Below are 25,709 nucleotides of genomic sequence, written 5' to 3' on the forward strand. Positions count from 1 at the left end.
CAGTGAGTGAGGCTATGTGAATGGAAATTTTATCAGTGGAGGGTAGTAGGAACTATAGTATTGCAGTGAATGCTAAAAGTTGAACATATATGGCTTTCTACACACTTATTTCTTGGCTGTATTAAATCTTTAAAAAGCTATTTATTGCATATTCCCTGTTTGATCCTAAGGATGGAGACAGAAAATAGTTTTTAAGAGAGCTGAGCATGATGATGATGCCCATTCTGATAAGCTGTTCTTTTCTTTTAATAACCAACATTGACAGATGATAGTAACATTGCTTACATTTTAGATTAACTGTTAACTGAGCTTCAGATGCGCATTATGCAGGCTAATAACATTTTCAGAAAGGCTGTAATCCAGTTAAAGATTAATCTGCTAAACCCCATACCCTTAATCTAACAATTAAATTTGCAAATGGGTAAAAGCAGTATTTCTAAAGCAAGGCGCAAATTCACTTTTGTGAGGAGGAAGAGAAGTTCCACTCTTGTGTCTAGTCAAACAACAGTTAGGATTTTCACCATGCTTTCAGAAATATACAGAAATGTGCATCATATAAAACTTAACACTCTGGGGTGGAAAAAAATAATTTATCTCATGCCTGAAAGTAGAAGACATCCTCCCTATTGTGGTTAAACCATGCCGGAGATCAATGGAACCATTTAAAGCACCCTCCCATGTATCTCTGACACCCACTTCCTGTTTGTCTTACCAACCGCATCAAAAAGCTTCAAACATTTCAATGTATGAAGCAGGCCACAGAAGCAGGCGAGTGAGACTGGGGTGTGATTTCTTTGCTGAGCTTAACTCTAGTTTGCTGTAAAATGTCTGATTCGGGGAAGAATTGGCCGCTTGCAAAGGAGCCTAACAAAGGTGTTGCACAGAGGCACTGATCCTGCATGGTGCAGAGTGCTTCCCCGCAGAGAATTGACCCCTCTGCTCTTGGTCAGAAGTCATGTGGGGAGGAGGTGCAACATTGTCAAGCTAATTTGGGACTGGATTCAGGGCAGGTGATTCCCAGGTGGACCCACCTGATTGGGGAACCCAGATCGGGGCCATAGGTGGATGCCGGGTGTTTTTTTTTTGCACACAGCTCTAGTATTTACTTGCCAATAAGTATGTTCATATGGCTGCAGGGATGCTGATAACCTTCTCTTTAAACTTCACCCATGGCATTTCACTGCTAAGCTAAGGGCAAGGTGATGTCGTCTTACCAGTTCACATACAGAAGCAGACTGGACTGGCAGCTGAAGCTTACTTTAACAGTGGCAATGGGACACCGTCTTCTGTACTTGAATGCAGCTGGCTAAGTTAGGTGCACCATAGCTGCCAAGTTATCCCTTTTTTAAAGGGATTTTCCATTATGCTGAATAGGCCTCCTCGCGAGAAAAGGGAAAACTTGGCAGCTATGGGTGCACAGGGTAAGTCGCAGTGCACTCACTGTGTCCACTCTTCGCCGCTGAACATTTGCCACACTCTCTCATGGTAGCGCCGTCCCTGACTTCACTGACATTGACAGGCAATAGTAACATTGCTTACGTCCTGAATTTCCTGTTGACTGAGTTTGAAATATGCACTCCATGGCTAATATGTTTTCAATAAGTCTGTCACCCAGTTAAAGAAATCTTTAGTAGTTTAATCTACTAAAAAATATGATTAAATATTCATTTGGGTAAAAGCAGTTGTTCTAATCTAAAGCAACGTGGATATGCTTTGCTTTTAGATCACAGAGGGACAATTGTCAAAGCAGGAGTGGGCATCACAATTATTAGTCTGTTTTCCAGCAAAAAAAAAAAAGTCTCGACACCAATGAAAATGCAATACACAGTGCCACTGGGATACACTGTGTATAAATGAAAATAAGACATGTCATGTAGGCCCTGCCCTCAGGCTTAGAAATTCAAAGGCAAGACTTAGCAGAGGAAGTGGGGAAGGAAAAAAGTAGGAGGAAAGAGATTGGTCTGATAATGCCAGAAGAAAGAAAAGAGATGTTAAGAACCAATTACATCTGGTTGGGTCCATGCTGAACTTGCCTCGCTGGTGTTCCTGTTGAGATGGAGGTGGTGCAATAACTACCCAGAAGTCATTTTGGCCCAGAGGTCTTTTGCCCAAAGGCAACTGGCAGACCGTTGCCCCCCTATGTCAGCACTGCTGGTTGCGGTAAGGTTACTGTGGCAACAGCTGGTGTTACCATAGTGGCATGACAGAAAAACACTTCCTCTCTCCCATGCTATATTAAACCTGCAGCTGTAGAGAAAATGGAAGTATCCTCCCACAGAATACCTCACCTCATTTATCTTTAAAACACACACCTAAAAGCCCACCCGCCTCAAGAGTTGTGCATGGGCAGAGACTGTGGGTCAACCTCATGTGGTAGATATTAGCTCTTGTCTCTTCCACTCTCAGTAGGGAACGGCAGTAAATTCTGTCAAACGGGTCTGTATATGTGTGTGGTACCACAGGGCACCACCCAAGTGCCTTAGTAACCTTGTGACACAAATGTGTACAATAGAGCCAGCATAGAGGTCTGTGTCTTCCTGAAATTCCTAGCCAAGTTGTTTGTCCAAATGCACAGGTAGCCGATGTAGGAACCTCCAGGTGTTGTTGGACTACAACTCCCATCAGCCCTAGCTAGTGGTGAGGGATGGTGAGGGATTATGAGCGCTGTAGTCCAACAATGTCTGGAGAGGGTACCACGTTGTCTATATCTGATACTGCAGCTAAGAAGCTTGGCTGCAGGTAAGGAAGTAATTTCCCCCCGCATCTCACTGGTTGGTACTAGGCCAGTCATTCTTCAGCGGAATGAGCAGCAGGACCTCCAAGTCTAGAGCATAAAAATGACCCCCCAGTGTGTGTGTGCCACTGGTGCCAGCTGGCCCTGCATTGTTCACTGGTATAAGGCTCAGGAGGCTACCCCAACCCACAGAGCAGTTGGCAGAGGCGGATTTAGGGCAGTACAACTGGTTCCCACGCACTGGGCACCGAGCCAAGAGGGTACGCCTCGTGGCATCACAACCATGGCCTAGTGCACATGCAGAACAGAAGGCAAGAGGTGAGGGCACTGAATTTTGGCTTCGCACAGGGCACTGCTGAAATTGGAAAGACCAAAGTCTGCCCATGCAGCAGGGGGCTTCGGGCACAAACTTTTTCCAGAAAGGTTAAGGAAAGGGCACCAAATCTGGCTTCTGGCACCCCCACCCCCCAAACAGATTATTGGAATGGTGGATCAGTAAAGGGAACTGCATATTACTGCCTCCCCCCCCCCGCCACTTTGTGTGTGCTGGGAATGGACATGCAGAAATTTGCTTCCCCACATATTTATTATTTATATATAAAAAATGAGATCCTGCTTTTCACCATGTAGGTCTCACAATGAAACTTACAGCATACAAAATTTAAGACATAAATCAAACCTCCAAAATTTAAAGCCTCAAGAATTGAAAACCCTTCTTTAAAATGTGTAAAGCATTTAGGGTTCACCGACCTCCTGAAAATAGAGCAGTTTTGACTAGGTGTCTGAAACTCAGAAGGGGCATTGCCTGTCTAATTTATTGTTAGGCCCCCCAATTTAAAATATACGAAATTATTTGTGAGCGAGTAGTTCACCTGCTTTATCAGCAGAGTACTTAGTACTCTGGCTCCTTGCAGTCAAGGTGTTTTGCTTATTTATTTGATACGCTTGCTGCATCTCTTCCAACATGGATCTCAAAGGCAGGAGGCAGAAAGTTCCCATGCAGTCTCTCACCCACCCAGACCCTGGTGAGATCCAGACACGCTTAGCTTCTGCACAGTTGCCACATCCTCCTCCCTTCAGGCCATGTCATGAAAGACAGCTGCTAGCAGGCAGTTCCAGGATTCATAAGAAAGGGGCCCTGACCACATCCTCTAAACATTTTCAAGTTCACTCTGCTTGAGTACAGTAGGGGAGGAAGACACATGGAGGGCGCTGATTGGAATTGAACTCCCAAAGCAACTGTACAAAATGGTTAATGTGGTTCAATGGGAATAGTAAGGTGATGAACACCGGGGGGGGGGATCCTAACATTACATGGTTTACTCCCAGGTAAACATGCTCAGAATTGCAGCCTTGTTAGTTGCTATATTTTGCTCCTCCATTGTCTATCCTTCCTATCTTCCTTTAGAGCAGGCATGTCCAAAGTCCGTTTTGGGGGCCTAATCCAGCCCGCTGGTCAATTTAAACAGGCCCCAGTGGCAGTATATGTCCCAGGAGAAAATCCTAAAAAGCTCAACAACCTCAATCCTAAAAAAAGCTCAACTTTGGTCAGCCCTCACGCATGTTCACTTCATCAAATCTGGCCCTCTTTGGAAAAAATTTGGGCACCCCTGCTTTAGGGAGTTCAGAGTTTCCAGGACATTTGCCTGGTGTTGGCCCTGACCAGACCTATTCAACTCCAGAGGTGGAGCTAGGCATGCCTTTTTAAAACCAGCCACTCAGAAATCAGAATCTCGAAACTCCATTCCCCCCCCCCCAATGTGGACCTTGAAACTTTAGTATTTTCTTTTCTTAGCATGTTTGAGTTTTTAACCTCTCCCGCCGCCCCCGCCACCGACAACTTCTGATGTCCATATCCCAATATTTACCATTTGATGACCACCTTTCAGTTTGTTTTTTGAAATGCAAATATCAACCACTACATTCTTCAAAACTGATATTCAAATATAAACACATGAAATACAATTTGAACTATATTTACAAAAGTGAGGGGGGGCTGTATTAAAGCACTTGGTCTTATTTTCTTCTGGAATACACACTGTACATCAAGGAGCAGGAGCGGGCAAGTGTAGTTGCATCTGAAGGCTACAGCTCTATGAACCTAGTTCATTGATGCTGCCAAATCTTCCTTGCACATACATGCAGGAAATAATTCTAAATATACTTGTATGCTGATTCACAAGATTGCATCAATTCTCATGCTTATAACATATTTGCTTTGCTTCTTAAGGCTCCTCAAATCACAGGAATTGCTGCATTCCTGCAAACCAGTACACACATATACTTCTGGTTCATGGGTTACTTTTTCCATCTGGTCAGAAAGGGACAAGAAAACAAGCATGGACAACTGTGAACCCTTAATAACTGTGTGAAGGAAATGTGCTGGTAGAGCAAAACTTGTGAATGGGCCTTTCTTTGATTACCTAGATAATAGTAAGACTTGGGAAAGGACCATCATGACACTTAGTTCCTAGCAGTTGCTATGTCTGACCCACAATGTACGAATATCGTTTGAAAACAGCCATCCACCCTCCTGCCCTTCACCCCAAAATGCTCTGTGTGTGTGTGTGTGTAATATCAATGTGGGTGTCTTGAAACTATTACAGGAGAAAACAAGTCTCTCAATCTCAAGTGTTCCCTTCACCTCCATTGACTTTTCACTGAATAAAGTGCAGACACAATGTTAGGGATGGGGAAATCTGTGGCCTTTAGATGCTGTTGGACTCCAGTTCCCATTAGCCTCTGCCAGCATGGCCAATGATCAGGGATGATGGGAATTGTATTTTGTCCCTGACGTAGGTAACCTGCACTTCTGTCTGAATGGTTTGAAAGCTACAGGTTGTTGCCCAGATATTCACTGAAGGATGCAGTTCCTAGCCCACTTCAGTTGTCAGACACGGCTTTCTTCCTCTTCTACAGCTCGGTAAAGGCCAGGGATGAATTTCAGCAGCCTCTTTCGAACACTTCCCTTTCCTCTTTTCCGCGGGAGAGTCCCAAATATGTTCGAGGCGTTGCTTCCATCCCAAGAGGGAGATGCCGAGCCACTGCTAGTCACACTGATGCTTCTGTGCCTTCTCAGTGAACTCTTCACAAAGGCAACATCACTGTCCCTGGAGAGGAAGCAGTCATCTTCTGTGCTTGACTGCCGGCTAAAAGTCCCACTAGCAGGATCCTCGGAATCGCAGGCTTGGTAGAAGCTGTCCTCACTGTCCACAGTCATTGAGCTCAGGCGGCTTAAACAGCTGCTTTCGCTGGGAAATCGGGGTTTGTTTGCCAAAGCTGACCCTGATCCAGCATAATCGCCAAATAAGTTAGATTCTTCCAGTCCCGCAAATTCAAGTGGCGAGCACATTTCTCCTAGGAAAGAGAAAGAATAGAACATGCATTACATACCTCAAAATGCACAAGCCGGAATAATATACAGTGGTACCTCCGTTGATGAACTTAATTCGTTCTGGAGGTCCGTTCTTAACCCGAAACCGTTCTTAACCTGAGGCGTGCTTTTGCTAATGGGGCCTCCTGCTGCTGCCGCGCCACCGGCACGCAACTTCCACTCGCATCCTGGGGCAAAGTTCGCTACCCGGAACACCTACTTCCAGGTTAGGGGAGCTTGTAACCCAAAGCGTTCGTAAGGAGGACAGTACGTAACCCGAGGTTCCATGGCACTAAATGTACTGATCTTGCTGAAATATCACTGGAGCTCTCACTTTGGAATGGGGGAGAAATTACATTCAGTTTTCATTTAAAGGTGACCCTTCCTAATTCACACTCTCTGAAAACATGAGAACCAAAACACAGCCATCTTTCAAAATTCACACTTTCCTGAATTTTGCAATGCAGTTTTCATTGCAATGCAGCCAAGTAAGGTGTACAAAAATCCATATACCATGGTAAAGTGTGCATTAGATGCATATATTACTGAAAATAACATACAAAATTGAATTATTATTATTTGGGGGGGGAATTGCTTTGCAAAAAAAATGTGTAAGGCAAAATTGCACACAGTAATGCAGAAACGGGACTGAAATGCTGGTGAATTTCCATTAGGACTTTTTCTTTCTAAAAAAATGCAAACTGGTGCAGAAATGTGGAGATAGGAAATTGAGATTGGGGGGGGGAATGCAAAATTGAATGAAACTGAAATTGACAGATCCACCCATTTGCTAGCTCTCAGATGACACGATAAGCTCTCCAGTAGGCAGGGGCGGGGATTGTTTCACTTCTGCATTCTAACTGGTGCACATTGTGTGAATGTGAAAACTGGTGAAGTGTAGTGGTAGGCGAGACTGAGCTATGAATTGTATCTGCCATGAACTTATCAGGGAGCCTTAGGCAAGTATCTCTGCCATCTGCAGAAAGGGAAATAATAATAGTAACTTAACCTTGCAGTGTCACTGTAAGAATTACAACTAAAAAAATGCACACACTATTCTAGGAATGGGGAGCCTCAGGTCCAGGGGCCAAATGTGGCCCTCCAAGTCCCTCTGGCCTTTCTTGGAACTCTTGCCAAGCTAAACCCCTTTCTTTCCCTGCTTCACACCCTAAGTGTTTTTGCCTGAATGTGTCATTGAACTCTGATAATGCCTCTTGCTTGCTTGGGGTGTGTGAGCTTGCATAGAGGAACTAGCCAACTCTACAGAGGTATTCACCCTCATTGCTTGCTCTCCTCCTCCTCTCTTGCATTTATATACCACCTTTTCCTCTGAGGAGCTCTGTGGTTCTCCCCATTTTCTCCTCACAACAACCCTGTGAGGTAGGTTCAGCTGAGAGATTGTGACTGGCCCAAGGTCACCCATAGCTGAGTGAGGATTCAAACCCTCACCTCCTAGGTCCTAGTCCAACACACCACAGTGGCTCCACATTTCCCCCTGGCCCTGCCAACCTCTGGAAGGTTGCTCACCCCTATGCTATACAAATGTTAAGTTCTATTTTTTACTTAGCCGGACTGAGAGCTGGTGTAGTATAATGGTCAGAGCAGCGATGGCAAACTGGTGACCATCCAAATGGTGTGGGACACCAACTTTCATCAGACCCAGTCAACACGTCCAATGGTCGGAGATCAGGGGAGCTGTAGTCAAACAGTATCTGGAGGGCCACAGGTTATCAACCCCTGCAAATAAGAGCATCAAACTAGGGCTGGCAAGAATTGGATTTAAATCTCTAGCCAGCAATGGAGCTCAGTGGCTGGTGCTGGACCTGTTACCATCTCTCTCCCTAACCTACATCACTTAAACTCCTCCTCGTTTCCAGATCTCTGTGGATGTCCCAGATCTCCTCTCAACCTTCCAAGTTTCCCTTACCTTTGGTTTAGAGATGAACCTAATTCATGTGACCTTTTTTTGGGGGGGGGCAAAATTCAATTACACTTGTATCACATAATACAAAAAATATTGTGGTTTTTATACTCTAATCTGCCCTGTGATCCTCGGATGAACGGCGGTATAGAAATTAAATAAATAATAAGTAAAGGCTGTTTATTAAGACCAGGCATCCCCGAACTTCGGCCCTCCAGATGTTTTGGACTACAATTCCCATAACCCCTGACCACTGGTTCTCTTAGCTAGGGATCATGGGAATTGTAGGCCAAAACATCTGGAGGGCCGCAGTTTGGGGATGCCTGATTAAGACTCTGGGGAATTCTGCTTTCTCCGGTGTGGCTCACAGCAGCCTTGAAAAATCAATACAAGTGGATACAAAATTCATGTATGTATATTTAAGGCATTTATATACCGCCCTTCATAAATATCGACACCCCCCCCCCAGGCAGTCTACGATGCAGATTAAAAACAAAATAGAAACAAGAATAAATAAAACGTAAAGGTAAATAAATAAAACAAATACATTTGAAAACAAATCGGCTGGATCAGCAAGGTGAAAAGCTTTGTTTGCAGTGTTTAAAATGCAATTTCCTAAAAGCAGAAACTTCATGCTAAAGACTACTGTATGCACAATTCAGGCAAATGTTTTAATACCAGCCAGAGGTGTACAGTCAGTGTCATATTCACACATTCACACCATATATTTAAAGTATTATCATATGAATTTAAATAGTAATAGCTTTCAACAAAGAATTGTGGAAGTTGTAGCTTGATAAGATTGCTGACAGTTGGTATGAGACCCCTATTCCCCTCTCAGAGCTACAGTTCCCAGAGTGGTTCAATGATCAATATATCTTCACAGGGAAGTCTGGGAATTGTAGTTCTGAGAAGGGAGCAGGGGCTGCCTAACAACTTTACACTTAACAAACTGCAGCTCCCGTAATTCTTTGGGGGAACTGAAGACTTACTATGGCAATTTATGCTATAGCCGGTGTTCTTCTATACCAGGCTTCCTCAACCTCGGTCCTCCAGGTGTTTTGAGACTACAGTTCCCATCATCCCTGACCACTGGTCCTGCTAGCTAGGGATCATGGGAGTTGTAGGCCAAAAGCACCTGGAGGGCCGAGGTTGAGGAAGCCTGTTCTATACAGCTTCTCCCAAACCTTTTATCTGCAGGAGAGAACAAAGGCAAACCAAAATCTGAAACCCAGGAAACATATTGACTCACAGGTGTTCATATCATTTCTGCGGAGGAAGCTGAGTTGGATATGCATTCTTATTTTCTATCATAGGAAATTCAGCCTTACCATTAGCAAGGTGGTGTTCTCGTAAGCACAGTGACTGGAACTCCAGCAATTTTTCTTGCAGGGTTTTCTGTAAAAGGCAAGCAGAGATCACTGCAATTTGGGACACAGCACTTTTATAAGGTGGTTCTGTTACACACTCAAGCCCCCGTTGTGATTGTGACAAACGTGTCCCGTGATTTTCTCTGAATTGGTCCAGTTGTCTCAGAGGGGTTTGTATTTGTTTTTAAATGCAGTTTAGTGTTTTATCCCGTGCTCATGTTGCCTTTTTCCTGTTTTTTTAAAAATCAGGATCTCAACCCCCCCCCCAGGCATTGGAGTCAGTTGGACACTAAAATAATAATTATTATTATTATTATTATTATTATTATTTATATTTATACCCCACCCTTCCCGGTTTAAAAACTGGGCTCAGGGCGGCTAACAGCAAATATAAAACTGATTCAAATGTGACTTAAAAAAACAGCATAAAATACAACAACAACAACAACAACATAATAATAATAATAATAATAATAATAATAATAATAATAATAATAATAATATATTATTATTTATACCCCGTCCATCTGGCTGGGTTTCCCCAGCCACTCCAGGCGGCTTCCAACAGAAAAATAAAATAAAATAATCGATTAAACATTAAAAGCCTCCCTAAACAGGGCTGCCTTCAGATGTCCTCTAAAAGTCTGGTAGTTATTTTTCTTTTTGACGCCCACCAGAGGGCGTTCCACAGGGCAGGTGCCACTACCGAAAAGGCCTTCTGCCTGGTTCCCTGTAACTTGGCTTCTCGCAGTGAGGGAACCGCCAGAAGGCCCTCAGCACTGGATCTCAGTGTCCGGGCAGAGCGATGGAGGTGGAGAAGTGCCTTCAGGTATAGTGGACCGAGGACGTTTAGGGCTTTAAAGGTCAGCACCAACACTTTGAATTGTGCTCGGAAATGTACTGGGAGCCAATGCAGGTCTTTCAAGACCGGTGTTATGTGGTCTCGGCGGCTGCTCCCAGTCACCAGTCTAGCTGCCGCATTCTGGATTAATTGTAGTTTCCGGGTCACCTTCAAAGGTAGCCCCACATAGAGCGCATTGCAGTAGTCCAAGCGAGAGATAACTAGAGCATGCACCACTCTGGCGAGACAGTCTGCGGGCAAGTAGGGTCTCAGCCGGCGTACCAGATGGAGCTGATAAACAGCTGCCCTGGATACAGAATTGACCTGCGCATCCATGGACAGCTGTGAGTCCAAAATGACTCCCAGGCTGCGCACCTGGTCCTTCAGGGGCACAGTTACCCCATCCAGGACCAGTGAGTCCCCCACACCTGCCCGCCTCCTGTCCCCCACAAACAGTACTTCCGTCTTGTCAGGATTCAACCTCAATCTGTTAGCTGCAATCCATCCTCCAACCCCCTTCAGGCACTCACACAGGACCTTCACCGCCTTCACTGGCTCTGATTTGAAAGAGAGGTAGAGCTGGGTATCATCCGCCCAGCCCAAACCCCCTGATGATCTCTCCCAACAGCTGCATAAAATGCAGCATAAAGTGAATGGTGGGTTTTTTGGAGGGGGGAGGGAAGGAATAATGCATATCCAAGTTATTGGGGGGGGGCTCATGATGGATTTTGGGCATTCAGATTTCAAAAATTTTTTACTGGTCACACACCTGGGAAGTTGAAAAATGTCCAAGGGAAACATCAGTCTAAGAGAAATGACCAAGAAATTGGACTAGATGGGTCTTTGGTCTTACTAGATGGGTCTTTGATCTCCTTATGTTCTTATTGGGACACATAACCCCATCTCACTTTCCCCTAGAACAGCTCAGCAGTGACATTCTGTACTGTGTATCATAGATTACTGCAAATGTACGTATTACACTTCCTTTAAGCTCCAATCCCGTTCCTTAAATCCCAGTGCGTTTCCTAGAGCTTTCCTTCCAAGAGAAAGATCATCATCAGGGAGTTTATCCAAGTTTTGGATAAGTGACAAGACAGCATTCTTCCTAGTTTGCCAGGCTTCATAATAATCAACCACTGTGCTCTCTCATTAATCACAGCAATGGAAAAGTTTGGCTCTGCAGTTCAATCACATTTTGCTAGCTCTTTCTAGGCTGGATGGCAGGAGTCCCTTGCCTTCTTAGCTGCTTTAATCAAGGCGCTTGCTCCCATCCCAGGATTTGGTGTCATCTGGAGGTCAAGCTCAGGTGGTGGCTTTGGGGTTATGTAAGCAGTTTGGCTGGGCCAGTGGCCTTCCCACGTTTCCTCCTCTGGTTTCAAGATTTTGTACCAGAGTGGAACAGCAGCAGAGTGAAAGGACCTTTCCCTCATATTCTGTGCTGGATATTGGCAGCATGGTTGCGGCGATGATTTATGGGAATTTCACAGCAGCGGCTAATGGCTTAATCAAGATGAAGGCCCCATTGTGCAGCTAAAGAAACCTTTAACCCTGTTTCTGCCCGGATTTCACGCCCAATGAGTAGAAGGGAAAGTGAAATAAGTTTAACTCCGAATCAGCGACAGTAATTCCTGACCTCTATGTTAAGGATAATGGTTTGATTTCCTGAGATGGGAATGTTCAATTATAAGTGCATAGGTGCTTCAAGTGACTGGGAAACCTACGTGATCAGGTCTCCAGTTAATGCAGAGGAGCCTGAGCATGTACAATGATATGTCTGAGACTTTCCACTATGTTCAGACCTTCCACTGAAAGTGTGGAGGAGGAGAAGGAGCAGCAAGGCCAGTGGACACAATTCTGCTTTTTCCTTTGGTAGTTCAGTATCTGTGCAACTGAAAATCCAAACAAGGCTCCTGTTTCTACGGGGTGTTGTTCTATCATGAATTAGACAAGGAGTTAAGTTGTTAAAAACTCTGCAATGTGTGGTTTTCCAATAATCAGGAGCTAGGTGGAATCACATGATGCTTGCTGACTCTCCTCTCCCAATATAAATATTCGGTGGCTGAAATGTACTTTCCCGGCTTAAGCTGCAGGCACAGAGCCCAAGGAAAGCTGAGCGGATGCCATTCTGCTTGAGCTGCTGCCTGCACAAAGTCCTTTCCAGCAAGCAGAAAAGCTGGCTGCTCGTTAATCACATTGCAAAATGAGTCAAAACTAGCAATAAAAGATTTAATAATTTTGCGTTCTTTTAATAACTGAAGACATGCAGCATTACATTGAGTCCCATTTTCTGTCTTCCTCGTCCCAAAAAAACAGTGTCTAGGGCAGGTGCTCTACTCTTCATTATGCTAGCATTAGTGTAATAGCCATCAGAGAGAGATGGTTTTTTCCCCCTAAGGAACTTCCTTCCTCCTCTCCCCTGCCCTCACCTGTTGAGACTGCCTTCTTTGGGGAAGGGGGTAATTTGTTGGGAGCAGTGGGCAAGGCTGGAGTAAAAAGTGGGCGGGGCCATTATTTTCCCTTTGTTTCCCTTTTAGGGTTGCCAGTCTCAATAGAGGACAGGACTTCTGTGCCTTTAATTGCCCTGCTCTCTTTTGAGTCTGGAAACCTTAAAGAGAAACCAGCAGACCCTTTGCTTGGAAATTAAACAAAGGGTCTGCTGGTTTCCCTTTAAGGTTTCCAGACTCAAAAGAGAGCAGGGCAATTAAAGGCACAGAAGTCCTGTCCCCTATTGAGTCTGGCAACCCTATTCCCTTTCTCCTCCCTCATTCTCTCTCTTCTTCCTCCTCTTCTCCCCCCCCCCCAGTTGCCAGGGGAAGGATAGGATCAAATATCTAAACTAATCTCCAACCAAGGGCTTCCTCCATCTCCTTTCATTGCATCACCGATTTCAGATTTTCCCCAACTCACCCCATGTTTTTTCCCTCCTGCTCTCCCTCCCTCTGAGCTCCCCTCACCTGCATTAAATTAGGCTGAGGGCCATAACATCACCCAACTGCTAGCAACAAATGCAGCTGTTTTAGAACAAGGGTTAAATGTCACTCCAGCTGCTGCCTTTTGGACCAGTTGAAGCTCCTCAGTTATCTTGAAGGACAACCCCATGTAGACCAGAACAGGTTGTCCCCCGCCCCCAACTTTCTGGACTTGAGAACTTAGAATCCTCTTTCAAGGATTTCATCACTGCCTCAAAAGACCTGCCTAGCCCTTCAGCTGGCTCTCCTGATTCAGGTAGGGCAGAGAAAAGGCTGGTTAGTTTCCCTGGATGCTGTGATTATAATGTTGCTACTTTGCATGGCAGATGTTGTTTTGTTGCTGTTATTAATTTGGGGGTATTTATATAGAATTTGCTTTTATGTCTCGTATTATGGTTCGTTATCTGAACCACTCTGAGTTCTCTTTGTGAAGAAAATCAAAGATATAAGTCCCTAAATAAACAAATGTAACTTCAGGTGAGAGGGAAGCAGGTGGCACTGTGGTCTAAACCACTGAGCCTCTTGGGCTTGCTGATTGGAAGGCCGCCAGTTCGAATCCCCGTGACGGGGTGAGCTCCTGTTGCTCTGTCCCAGCTCCTGCCAACCTAGCAGTTCGAAAGCACGTCAAAGTGCAAGTAGATAAATAGGTCTACTTACCTTCCGGTGGGAAGGTAAACGGCGCTTCGGTGCGCTGCTCTGGTTTTACCAGAAGCTGCTTAGTCATGCTGGCCACACGACCCAGAAAAACTGTCTGCGGACAAACACCGACTCCCTCGGCCAGTAAAGCGAGATGAGCGCCGCAACCCCAGAGTCGTTCTCGACTGGACTTAACTGTCAGGGGTCCTTTACCTTTACCTTTTAATCTTCAGCTGGTTTCTACATAAAGGTTAAAACTGATGCTTTCTATCCTCTATATAGAATCAGTACCTTCAAGTACCGCAGCTTAGTTTCCAGTTCCATCCGCTTCATTATCAAGGATTCATTCACAGTGTCTAACCTGCAAACAGTAAGTATTATTATTATTATTATTATTATTATTTACTATCACTATTAATAAAATTTCGTACTACTAATATGAATGCAAGTTAAAATGTCAGGCATGTGTTTACGGCATTGGACTGTGGCTCCATCTAGTCTTGGCTGTTTCTCCCTTACCCAATATTAAAAAAGGTAAAGGGACCCCTGACCATTAGGTCCAGTCATGACCGACTCTGGGGTTGCGCGCTCATCTCGCATTATTGGCCGAGGGAGCCAGCGTATAGCTTCCAGGTCATGTGGCCAGCATGACAAAGCCGCTTCTGGCAAACCAGAGCAGCACATGGAAACGCTGTTTACCTTCCCGCTGTAGCGGTTCCTATTTATCTACTTGCACTTTGACGTGCTTTCGAACTGCTAGGTTGGCAGGAGCTGGGACAATATAAGCCATGCTAAAGCTCACAAGGGGAATGGCAATAGCCACCCCCTGTTACTTGCCCCTGGCAAATATGAACGTTTGCAGACATCATTTAGATACCGTACTTGATTTTTGAGACTGACAAGATTGCTATTGGGACAACAATGTTTTATATTTTGATTTTATTCTGTGAACCCCCTCCCCCCCCCCCCGAGACCTCCTGGTATAGGGTGGTATATAAATTCAACAAATAAATAAATAAAATAAAAACAAGCTTGATAACTTCTGGCAGTTCAAGTGGATGAGGAGGCAAACTTGGGCTCATATCATCACTGATTCTTGCCTAATCCAAGAGAAACGTATATTACTGGTTAAGAATGTGAAAGGACTTGGAATCCATCTGTGATTAAATGCCATTAGGTAGTGCCTGAGTAGTGGGGGCAAAGAGATATTCCAGGGTTGTGATTGAGGAAGAGAAGGGGACATAGAAATCAGGTATACTTTTATTAAGATGAGGAGTCGACATCCCCTCTGAGTTCTGTCCCTTTGATATGTCCCAAAGGAGCCATAGGGTAACAGACCTTAATTGATTGTCCTAAGTCAGCCAAATTTTAGGCTTTGTTTCAACTATCGGGCAACTCAGGCTCTGAGACTGGCAGGTGCAGCTTACTGTCCCATCAACTTGCTGTGTAGTATGACATGAAAGAGGGCCTTCTCTGTAGTGGCACCCAGACTACGATATTCCTCCTTCCTGGAGGTATGGCTGGCCACAATATTGTTGGAATTCTGTTCATAAAATGCTTGCTCTCTCAGGCTTTGGAGGGGCTTGCTTAAGCAGCTTTGAATTTTCTTATTTATGTGGATTGTTCTACCGTCCCCACTGTTTTGATTTAAATCTGTTGTCATTTTAATTGTGTTTTATGGTTTTAAGTAACAGTGCTTTGTTTAAAATGTTGCAAAGTCCTCTAGGATCACAATGCGAAGAGTAGTCCGTAAGTTTATTAAATAGATTAAATACTGTTTCAGATTCTGGACTTAATGGTTGTACAGACATACACACTAACAAACGCCACCTTCTTCAGTTAACCTCAATATATGGTGAGCCAGCTCTGTTGCTGCATTTGGGCTCATTCTGCTGAGTGGGGCCCTGGATCTTTGCCCCAAAGTCCTGCCCTGAGGGCACTGTTGGCTTTTGACGGCAAAAGCCTGCCTGCCTGCATACTCTAATGTTCTGAATCCTGGAATGTTTCTTGTGGTCTTTGCCCATTGTTGGAGATCGAATGCGGCCTTTCTCTGCTTTCTTACAGTGGTGTACGCTTGCTCTTGATAGCCAAAGCATTCCAGCCTAGGCAAAGCAACTTCATTCCTTCCTTAACATGTGCACACACCCAAAATCAATGTAATAACAAACCATGAGAAAACCCTTTTTGTCCTCTTGGGGGCAGAAGGGCTTTTGACTACCTCAAAAAGTTCCCTGATGACTTGATCAAGTCCACCATTTGCTTATGAGCAAGTCCTTCAGTGCTCGTTCCGTTGATATTGGTCAAAATATAACCTATGATAATTCAAAAACGGACATAATTAGAGACTGTGTATTCATTGTTCCTTCTGTATCCTAAAAAAAAAGCAAATGGGAGAAGCAGTAAACCAGGAGTGGGAAACCTCAGGCCCAGCGTCTGACTGTGGCTGTCCACACATCCATGCCCAGGCCTCAAGACTCTGTCCAGGCCAGAGGTGCCAACTTGAATAAAATACAGGGGGGGGGGGCAGGTAAGCCCTGCCACACATAATCGATCACATGATACAGTGCATGCACACCATTTGAACGATAATGCCCATCAACTTGGGGGGGGGGTTAAAGACCCCTCTGCCCCTAGGAGTTGGCTCCTATGGTGCAGGCCAAACTGCTCACTGGCTTCACTCTGTGCCATCTTGTAGTGATTTTATCTGACTAGAATGTATCCTTGAATTCTGGTGCCTCTTCGTTACCTGCGTGGCGAGAGGGGTGTGTGTGTCATACCTGCCAAGTTGCTGTCAGAGAAATAAGGGACCGGGCTGGAAATAGCAGACCGGAAGTAGCGCTGCCGCCATTTTGGAACTGGGCAGAGCAGCATCAAAAATCACTTCTGAGCATGGTCCGCCCAGTTCCAAAATGGCCGCCCCACCAGAATAAACCGGGGGGGGGGGAACAAAAAATTCTGTTTTTTCAGCTAGGAACAGCTGGAAAAATGGGGATTTCCTGGGGAAAACGGGAGACTTGGCAGCTATGGTGTGTGTCTGTGGTGTCTGTGTCTACGTCCACACACACACACACACACACACACACACACACACACTACTGGTGTGTGGCCCCTGGAAAGTTGCCTGTGAGAAAATGTGGTCCTCAGGCTGAATATTTTCCCCATCCCCGCAGTGAACTTTGTTTGGGTGAATTTTAGGGTGGGGGAAAAAGGCTAGTTACCACTTTGGAGTCCGGCAAGAGAGGCGGGGCTTCCTTCTTTAACTTTGCAGATGTACGTGACAGTTTCCAAGGAGTGGCTGATGTGGCGCTGCAGTCGAAGAGTCTGTGAACAGAAACACAGCATTGGGAACAGGAGAAGGTTTATCTTGGGGCACCAGTTCACAGAAGTAGTATCGAAACTGGCTTACGTACCCATCAAACTGCAGCCTCCCACTCATTCACTCTCCCACGCACCACTAAAACAAATGCTTCCTCTTTATAAAAGATAAGTGGTGGGGGGGGGATAACAGGAAGAAACAATGTTCCCACCCAACAACAAGGCTGTCCTTCTCCTTCCCAGACATTTAAAGAAGATCAGGAAGAAATTGCTCATATGGCACCACAAAAGAAATTATGTATCCCTAGTGTGTTACACAGCTCAAAGGCAGTCTGACAGTAGGTGTGTATAATAATTCAACAAGAACCCAGCAGAACATGGGGACAATTATTATTATTATTATTATTATTATTATTATTAATTAAATTTGTGTTCCACCCTATACCTGTAGATTTCAGGGTGGTTCACAACATAACATTGCAATATCAAGGATCTGGTCAGAGCCAAAGCAATGTTTCTTAGGTCTCCTGCCTGGGCATAGCTAATGGCTGCAACTAACAAAATGAAGGGAATGTGAAGCAAAACTAAAGTAACTGTTTTGGCCCTAATCAGGTCATGTCAAAATGACTAAGCCAGGGGAAACAGCGTCCCCTCCCAAGGCTAGCTCAAGCCATTTTGCTGCCTGAGGCAGAGCAGCAATGCTGCTGACACAGCCAACCTAGTGGTTTTGGCACCACAAGCAGGAAATCTCACAAGCATCTCTGCCCCTCCCTGACAGTAAAAATAGAACACTAACAATTTGCTGTCCTTCTGCCTGATGCACCTAATGGCAGGGCTGGCCCTGCAACATCACCTCCCCACTCCAATGATAAAATGCCCATAACAGATATTCCTCACAATATAGCATTGGAAAAGGAAGGGAAGGGAAAGGAAGAGGAACACAGAGGCATTCAGTGCTGTGAGATCTTCTGAGCTCTCACAGGAAGCCAGACCCTCCTCCAAGAAATGCATGGCAAATAGCTGTTGATGCTGTAACAGTTATATCCCAAGTTGCTTCCAGTGGGGGGGTCAAGATGGTGCACATGGCTCTTCACTGCCCCCATTTTATCCTCAACAACAACCCAGTGAAGTAGAGCAGACCGACAGCCAGTCAGCTTCCTGACTATTTCAACCCTTCTCTCCCAGGTCCTAGTCCAGCACTCTAACCAGTAGGCCACACTGGGTGTTTTATAGTTATGAAATGCTGGCTTAGCATGGAATAAAGACCTCCTCATTCCAGTCAACATGGGGTTACAACCATGAGGAGCAGTTTCAGGGGCGTAGCCAGAATCAAAATTAGGGGGGCAAGGGGCAAGGGGTGGGGCCAAGGCACGGGAGGGGAGGGGCCACAGTGGGGCAAGGAAAGCCATGGTCGTTCAGGGGCGAGGGGGCGCCAGGATCAGCCCGAAATCGGGCTGCTCCGACCCCCTCCTCCCCCTCCGCAATCGGCAGGGGCAAGGGGGTGCCAGGATCAGCCCAAAATCGGGCTGTTCCGATCCCCTCCTCCCCCTCTGCGATCGCCGGGGCGGGTGGAGGGAAAGCCAGCCAAACGCAAAGCGTTTGCATGGCTTTCCCTCCACCCGCCCCACAGCCAGCCAGGGAGAAGGGAGACGTCCCTTCTAGCCGGCTGGCTGTGGGGCAGGTGGAGGGAAAGCCCCAGAGCCGCACAAAGCGTTTGGGTGGCTTTCCCTCCACCCGCCCCACAGCCAGCGAGAAGGGATACATCCTCTGCCCCCTCCTGCCCCCCGCCTACGCCCATGAGCAGTTTAGAACCCCATGAAACATTCTCTTTCTAAAGGTTGTGAAGAAGCACTTCTGTTTGTTTGTTTCTTTCTTTCTTTCTTTGTTTCTTTGTTTGTTTGTTTGCATTTTTGTCCCCTCCTTCCTCTAAGTTCTCCCCATTATATCTTCACAACAATTTTGTGTGGAAGGTTAGGCTCAGGAAAAAGCCAGGACCAGCTCCAGGTTTGAGAGAGCCAAGTATCCTGTGTGTTCACACACACACACACACACACTCACTCACTCACACACACACACACACACACACACACACACACACACCTGCTTACATGGATGAGTGTGCTTGGGCTAACCTGATAATGGCAGTAGCAATCCAGAACAGTTGAGAGCTCCCATTTTAATTTCCCTGCATTCACAGTGTTAACGGCTCACCTGAATTTCAAATCCAAATGTTTCATTATCTTCTTTGAAGATTTTAAGTGATTTTCTGCATTGAGAGAGAGAGAGAGAGAGTCAATAACCCATTGGAAGGGAATAACGTGTTTAATGCTTTATTTAGAATAAATGTGCTGTTCATTGTAAGCATCAGTAGTTCTTAACAAGTGCAATGAAACATCTAAAATCTCCCCACATCTCCAAAGATCACGTGGACAGGATTGTTTACAGGACATATTGTACACATCACCAAACTGTCACTGTGAGAATGTGGATTGACTGGATGTGTGCAAAGCTGAGCATACAAGGAAGCAATCGTGTCATTGCCTCTTAAGGATACTTGAGGAATCCATCCTCTGACCAGATCTGCACATCCCAGACTTAACAAGCAGAACTGTACACAGTTATGCTTCAGATTTCACACTTCCCTGAATTCTGTGATGCAATTTTCAGCTTCAAAAAAGAAGTACTGAAATGCATATAAAAATGTTTAGGATAGAATACATTTTAAAAGGGGGGGATACATTCAAAAATGCACATTTTCATGCAGATTTGGGTGTGTGCTTTGTGTGGTTTTTTTTAAAGCAGCAGAAATGGGAATGAATGGACTTCTGCACATACACATCCCAGAGTGACATGGGTAAGAAATAGACTCATCCATCCATCCTCCCTCCCAGCTCCTAGCTCACCTCCACATTTTCCAGCATGGCATCATTTCAACCCACTTTTGAGTTCTGTGCTGGGCATATAGTGAAATGACCACCTAATTCAGGGGTAGGCAACCTAAGACCCGGAGGCCATATGCGGCCCAATCGCCTTCTCAATCTGGCCCATGGACGGTCCAGGAATCAGCGTGTTTTTACATGAGTTGAATGTGTCCTTTTATCTAAATGCATCTCTGGGTTATTTGTGGGGTCTGCCTGGTGTTTTTACATGAGTAGAATGTGTGCTTTTATTTAAAATGGATCTCTGGATACCGTGTTTCTCATATTTTAAGGCATCCCTACAAAATAAGGCATGGCAGGATTTTCAAGACCTAGCGAAATATAAGGCGTACCCCGAAAATAAGACATGCTGGTATGGCAGGGCACGCCATGCCAAGTCCCAACCCAGCGGGACCCGGCAAAGGTCTGAGAGGGTGGCTCCGGGAAGCGAGGAAGGAGCAGGCAGCGGCCGACAGCAAGAACCTTCCGCGAGGGAAAACGGGACGACATGCCCAGGCGAGAGACAGGAGGAGGAAGAGGGCAGCGGCGGCAGCAGCTGCAAGCAGGGACCTAGACAAGGAGGCAGCCGGGAGCGTGAGAGGGAGCGCAGCCGGAGCCGGAGGGCGAGGAGGAGCCTCTGGCGTGGGGAAGCCGGAGGGCGGGCAGGCAGGCAGGCCGGGCGGCTGTGGCGGGGCAGAGGATCCGCCGGTGGGAGCTGGGAAGGAGGAGGAAGTGATGCGTGTTCTGGCTCCTCGTGTACTGCAGCACGGCAGCTCCGCCCGGCCTGGCTCCTCCTTCCCTGGCGTGCGCTGTGCTCGCGCTGTGCTGCTCTCCCGCCGTCTCTTCCGGCTCAGCCAGAGCCGAGACAAGGACACGGGGAAGGAGGAGGAAGAGGAGGCGGGGCCTCGGCACCCATGGCAGCCTCCTCCGGATGGGAGCAGCACTACACGGCGGGGAGCCCACCCTTTGCTGGCTCGAGCTCCAAGCCGGCGGCGGGCTGCTGCCTTTGCTGGTTCCCGCTCAGTCGGGGCTCGGCAAAGCGCGCACTTTGCCAAGCCCCAACGGAGCGGGAGCCGGCAAAGGCAGCAGCGCGCGCTTTGCCAAGCTCCAAGCCGGCGGCGGGACGCAGCAAGAGCTGCAGCGCGCACAGCTTGGAGCCCCAACCCGGCAGGACCCAGCAGCGTGCCCTGCTGAAGCGCCAACAAAGTGCACAGCAGCCGGTTCCGGGCGCCGAGCCACAGCAGAAAGAGGAGGTACCGTAATTTTTTTTAAAAAATAAGACACCCCCGAAAATAAGCCACAGGCTTATTTTCTTGAGTAAAAATGAATATAAGACATGACTTATAATATGAGAAACACGGTAATTTGTGGGGCAAAGGAATTGGTTCATTTTTCCCCTTCAAAATATAGTCAGGCCCACCACATGGTCTGAGGGACGGTGGACCAGCCCATGGCTGAAAAAGGTTGTATGCTGACCCCTGGCCTAATTGCTTCACCCCTCACAATACTATATGCATGAATCCTTTCTGTTCCTATATTTGGCTTCCCATTTTGGTTGTGTGGTCTGGGCCACTGAGTGAAAGGAACGCATCGCATATAAAGTGATGTTCCAGTTCCTCTGCACTCTGACCTTCTGTCTACCCAATTGGTAGCACAGGGGAAATGACCAGTCGTGCGCTGGAGAAATGATTTCAAATCCATTCCCAATATCATCGTCATCATCATCATCATCATCATCATCATCAAAAGAAAGTATATACCAGCTTTCATTTCAAGAAGAAGTATGAAGGTGGTTAACTCTCACTGCCACACTGCAATATGTAATGGTGGTTGCATTAGCTACTGGGTTCAGGGATAGGCTGCGGGTGGCGCTGTGGGTTAAAACACAGAGCCTAGGGCTTGATGATCAGAAGGTCAGCGGTTCGAATCCCTGCGATGGGGTGAGCTCCCGTTGCTCAGTCCCAGCTCCTGCCAACCTAGCAGTTCGAAAGCACGTCAAAGTGCAAGTAGATAAATAGGTACCGCTACAGCGGGAAGGTAAACGGCGTTTCCGTGTGCTGCTCTGGTTTGCCAGAAGCGGCTTTGTCATGCTGGCCATATGACCCAGAAGCTGACCCAGAGATGAGCACCGCAACCCCAGAGTCGGTCACGACTGGACCTAATGGTCAGGGGTACCTTTACCTTTAACTCTCACTGCCACACTGCAATATGTAATGGTGGTTGCATTAGCTACTGGGTTCAGGGATGGGCTGCGGGTAGGCATTGCTCAGTCTTTCCACTCCTCCCCAGCCCACGGATTTCATTGTAGCTATTAGTTTTTTTTCGCACTTTCATCTTCCTCTTTCAGTATCTGCCTTGGGCCTCCACACACAATTATCGCATTTCTAGTAGCAGTGTAACGAACTAATATTTAGAGAGAGAAAGCAATGCCTTTATTACCTTTGAGGGCCAACAGAGTCACCAGAAGAGATTGTCCTACTTAAAGCAAGCTGGAAGGAGAAGACAGAAGGGAGGGCATTGCATTAGAAATTCGTTTGTGTCTAGAAAACAAAATGCTAGAGGAAGGCTTTACATATGCAAAACTGTCAATAAGAATTACAATCAATAAAGTCCACCTGGGTCCTTTGAACAGGGCCAAGCAGATGACTCCGAAAGTTCAAATTCAGGGCATGATGGAGATGGTTGCACCCTCTTGATTTCCCACAGCTTAGGAACACACAAACATTAAAAATGGCCCTTTTGGATCAAAGGCCCATCTGCATTCTAAACCCTACAGTGGTCAACCAGCTATTTCCAGGAATCCCTCAAGTGGGGCAAAAAGGAAATACCCCTTCTCTCCTGGTTGCTCACCAGCAGGTGGTGTTGGGTGGCATCCTGACTCTCGTTCAAGCACCTATCATGGCTACTAGCTGTTGATAAAAGCATCTCTCCAAAGAGTGCTGGCTCTACCATTAGGCAGAGTGAAGCTGCTGCCCCAGTCATGAAAGTGAATAAATTGTAAGTCGTGGGTTGCCTTTCAGTTGTGACTCTTCGCTAACAGAAGTAGTTGTGCTTGCTGAAGGCAGGGCACTGGATTTTCAAAGATTCCTCCTGCCCAGTGCAACTCCTCCTGTTTTGCAGAATCTGCCTCTGAAACAGATTGGGATATGTCATAGAGGGTGCTATTGGTAGAAGGGATCAAGGGGAAATGGGGTGTCTCGTCTTGTGCTATTGAAAGTGCATTGCTAGGGCAAAGGCACCATTTGATACACCATCATCATCAACAACAACAACAACCCTTTTACTTCCAGGGAAGGGGGAAATGATCTTATGGGATTTTCTTCTTCAGGTGCCAAAATAACTTGACTGGCTTTGGGTACTGTGCCAAAATACCTAGGGCCAGCCCTGACTCAGAGATATCAACAACCCAGTCATCGCCATTGCCTGAAGCTAAACGATTTACGCTTGAGGGAACAAATTTCAGCTCCCTAAAGTGGAAAGCAAGAGCCTCTCTTGATTAAAAATATAATCCATCTCAGCAAATTGGTCAACTGAGAGCAGTCCCAGGTACGGCACACCTCAGCCAATTTAGCAAGCGGCCAAGGAACTTATTGACAGAGGTGGCTTGAACGGTGAATTGATCTTGGGCCCAAAGCCCATGCCTGCTATGGTTGCTTTCAAGATTTAACCACAGCACAAGCAAGCACTACAGACCATGCCTGGTCATAATCCCTTAGAATCAACTGGGATTGCCTGTGCCAATCCTAATTCCTGCTTCTGTGCCATGGGCATATTCTGTATTTTAATGTTTGATGGATTTCTGTATTTTAGAATTTCTGTTTTGTTGGAAGCCGCCCAGAGTGGCTGGGGGAACCCGGCCAGATGGGCGGGGTATAAATAATAAATTATTATTATTATTATTATTATTATTATTATTATTATTATTATTATTATTATTATTCCTGAGGAGGAACAGCACATAGTAGCCTCCTTTCCAAGTCACCCTCGAGTAATATTAGTACTCGAGTTGTTTTGGCATCCAAGGAAGAAAATCTTACAAGCATCTCTCCCACAGAGTAGAATTTAAAAGATAACCCTTTGTTTCCCGGTCGCAAAGCTCCAAATCAGCTGGCGGAGCCTCTGAGGCAGCTGCCTCCCCCTGCCTAATGGGCAGACCAGCCCTAAAACACTAGCCTAAGACATGGAAATTGAACAGGTGTAGATTTCTGTGGCATAGACATAAATGGTGGGAAAGCCTCACCTGCTAAATTTCTGTGATTCAGGTGGATAATATAGGCACAGCATCTAGGACCAGGCATCCCCAAACTTCAGCCCTCCAGATGTTTTGGACTACAATTCCCATCTTCCCCGACCACTGGTCCTGTTAGCTAGGGATCATGGGAGTTGTAGGCCAAAACATCTGGAGGGCTGCAGTTTGGGGATGCCTGATCTAGGACTGTTAAAATATTGCAACTCTAAAAGCAATAGACCACATACACCCAAACTCGGCCCTCCAGGTGTTTTGGGACTACAACTCCCATCATCCCTAGCTAATAGGACCAGTGGTCAGGGATGATGGGGACTGTAGTCCCAAAACAGCTGGAGGGCCGAGTTTGGGGATGCCTGCAACAGACGGTTCAGGGCTGGCCCAAGACATTTTGAGGCGAACCACAAAATGGTGCTCTCCTCTCCACCAGGGAAGAAGGGGTGAGTGAACATCTACATTAGGAACTGGCTAGGGGTGATAAAGATCACACCTTGCCTCATGTGCGGACCAGCCCTGAATCTACCCAACAAGTCCTCTGCATTGTACAAGAGCAGCAACAGAAATGTGAAGCATAGGGAAGACATATCCCAAAAAAATTTGTGGTGTACTGAAGGTAACCACCTTCATCCTTGGTATCTGACGAAGTGTGCATGCACACGAAAGCTCATACCAAAATAAAAACTTAGTTGGTCTTTAAGGTGCTACTGAATGAATTTTTTTATTTTGTTTCACCTTCATCCTTGATACCTCTGATAGATATATTTCCCACCCCATTCTCTTGACTGTAACTTGGTTTAACTGGTTTTAAAACTCTCTTGAACACTTAACTGCTTTTAACACTCTTTTTAAATTGTTGTAACCCACCCTCATGGTGAAATCTGGGTTAATAATAATAATTATTATAATTATTCATAAATAATGAAACATACCTGCTTGTAGTCCCTAGACAATGTGTCTATTGAATTTGTGAATGCCTGGCTCCTCTTGTTGTCCAGTGGTGGGTTACCTATTGGGTCCAAGTACTGGGTGTAAATTGAGCCCACGCAGTTGGCGTTGCGGTTCTGCTGAATGAGCCTCTTTAAGGACATCTTGAATTCAACTGCAAGTCATTCACAGGCTAGCATTGCCTAAAGAACCTTGCGCGACTGAGGAAGGAAGCAAACTAAAAACATAACCTCAGTTGTGAGCAAAAGTAGAAAACGCACGAACGGGGTGGGGGGGGGAGAACAAGGCCATGTGACTTGTGGTTTAGGTGCAGTTTACATAAATCTCTTCTCACAGATCAGTCAGTGTTACTCAATGTTTCTTTTTAAGCTTACAAGAGTTTGTCCCTGCAATTAAAGCAATCTGCTTATTCCCTCCCCCCCACACACACTGTCAACCCCC

The 25,709-nt window shown here is 46.1% G+C and overlaps 1 protein-coding gene across 1 annotated transcript; it reads right to left on the reverse strand.

Annotated features, from left to right (window-relative positions):
- Window positions 1-5,160: 5,160 nt before the first annotated feature.
- Window positions 5,161-25,469, reverse strand: CYTIP (cytohesin 1 interacting protein). The gene is made up of 8 exons (XM_035131846.2): window positions 25,253-25,469; window positions 22,517-22,566; window positions 19,371-19,425; window positions 17,063-17,165; window positions 16,063-16,156; window positions 14,136-14,205; window positions 9,360-9,426; window positions 5,161-6,091 (listed from the first exon to the last, which is right to left on the reverse strand). The coding sequence occupies exons 1-8, from the start codon at window positions 25,409-25,411 to the stop codon at window positions 5,625-5,627; spliced, it is 1,065 nt and encodes a 354-aa protein (XP_034987737.1). The 5' UTR covers window positions 25,412-25,469; the 3' UTR covers window positions 5,161-5,624.
- Window positions 25,470-25,709: the final 240 nt, after the last annotated feature.

The sequence above is a fragment of the Zootoca vivipara genome, chromosome 1 (genome assembly GCF_963506605.1).
Source record: "Zootoca vivipara chromosome 1, rZooViv1.1, whole genome shotgun sequence".
Lineage (NCBI taxonomy): Eukaryota > Metazoa > Chordata > Lepidosauria > Squamata > Lacertidae > Zootoca > Zootoca vivipara.

What these genes read in the sequence shown, in the direction of transcription:
- CYTIP (XM_035131846.2), bottom strand. Translation starts at nt 25,411, where the DNA reads ATGTCCTTAAAGAGGCTCATTCAGCAGAACCGCAACGCCAACTGCGTG. An exon ending in TCTTGCCGGACTCCAAAGTG is followed by an intron (nt 16,157 to 17,062) that starts GTAACTAGCCTT and finishes GAATTATCATAG; the next exon opens with GTTATATTTTGACCAATATC. An exon ending in CTAAGCTGCGGTACTTGAAG is followed by an intron (nt 9,427 to 14,135) that starts GTACTGATTCTA and finishes TGCCTTTTACAG; the next exon opens with AAAACCCTGCAAGAAAAATT.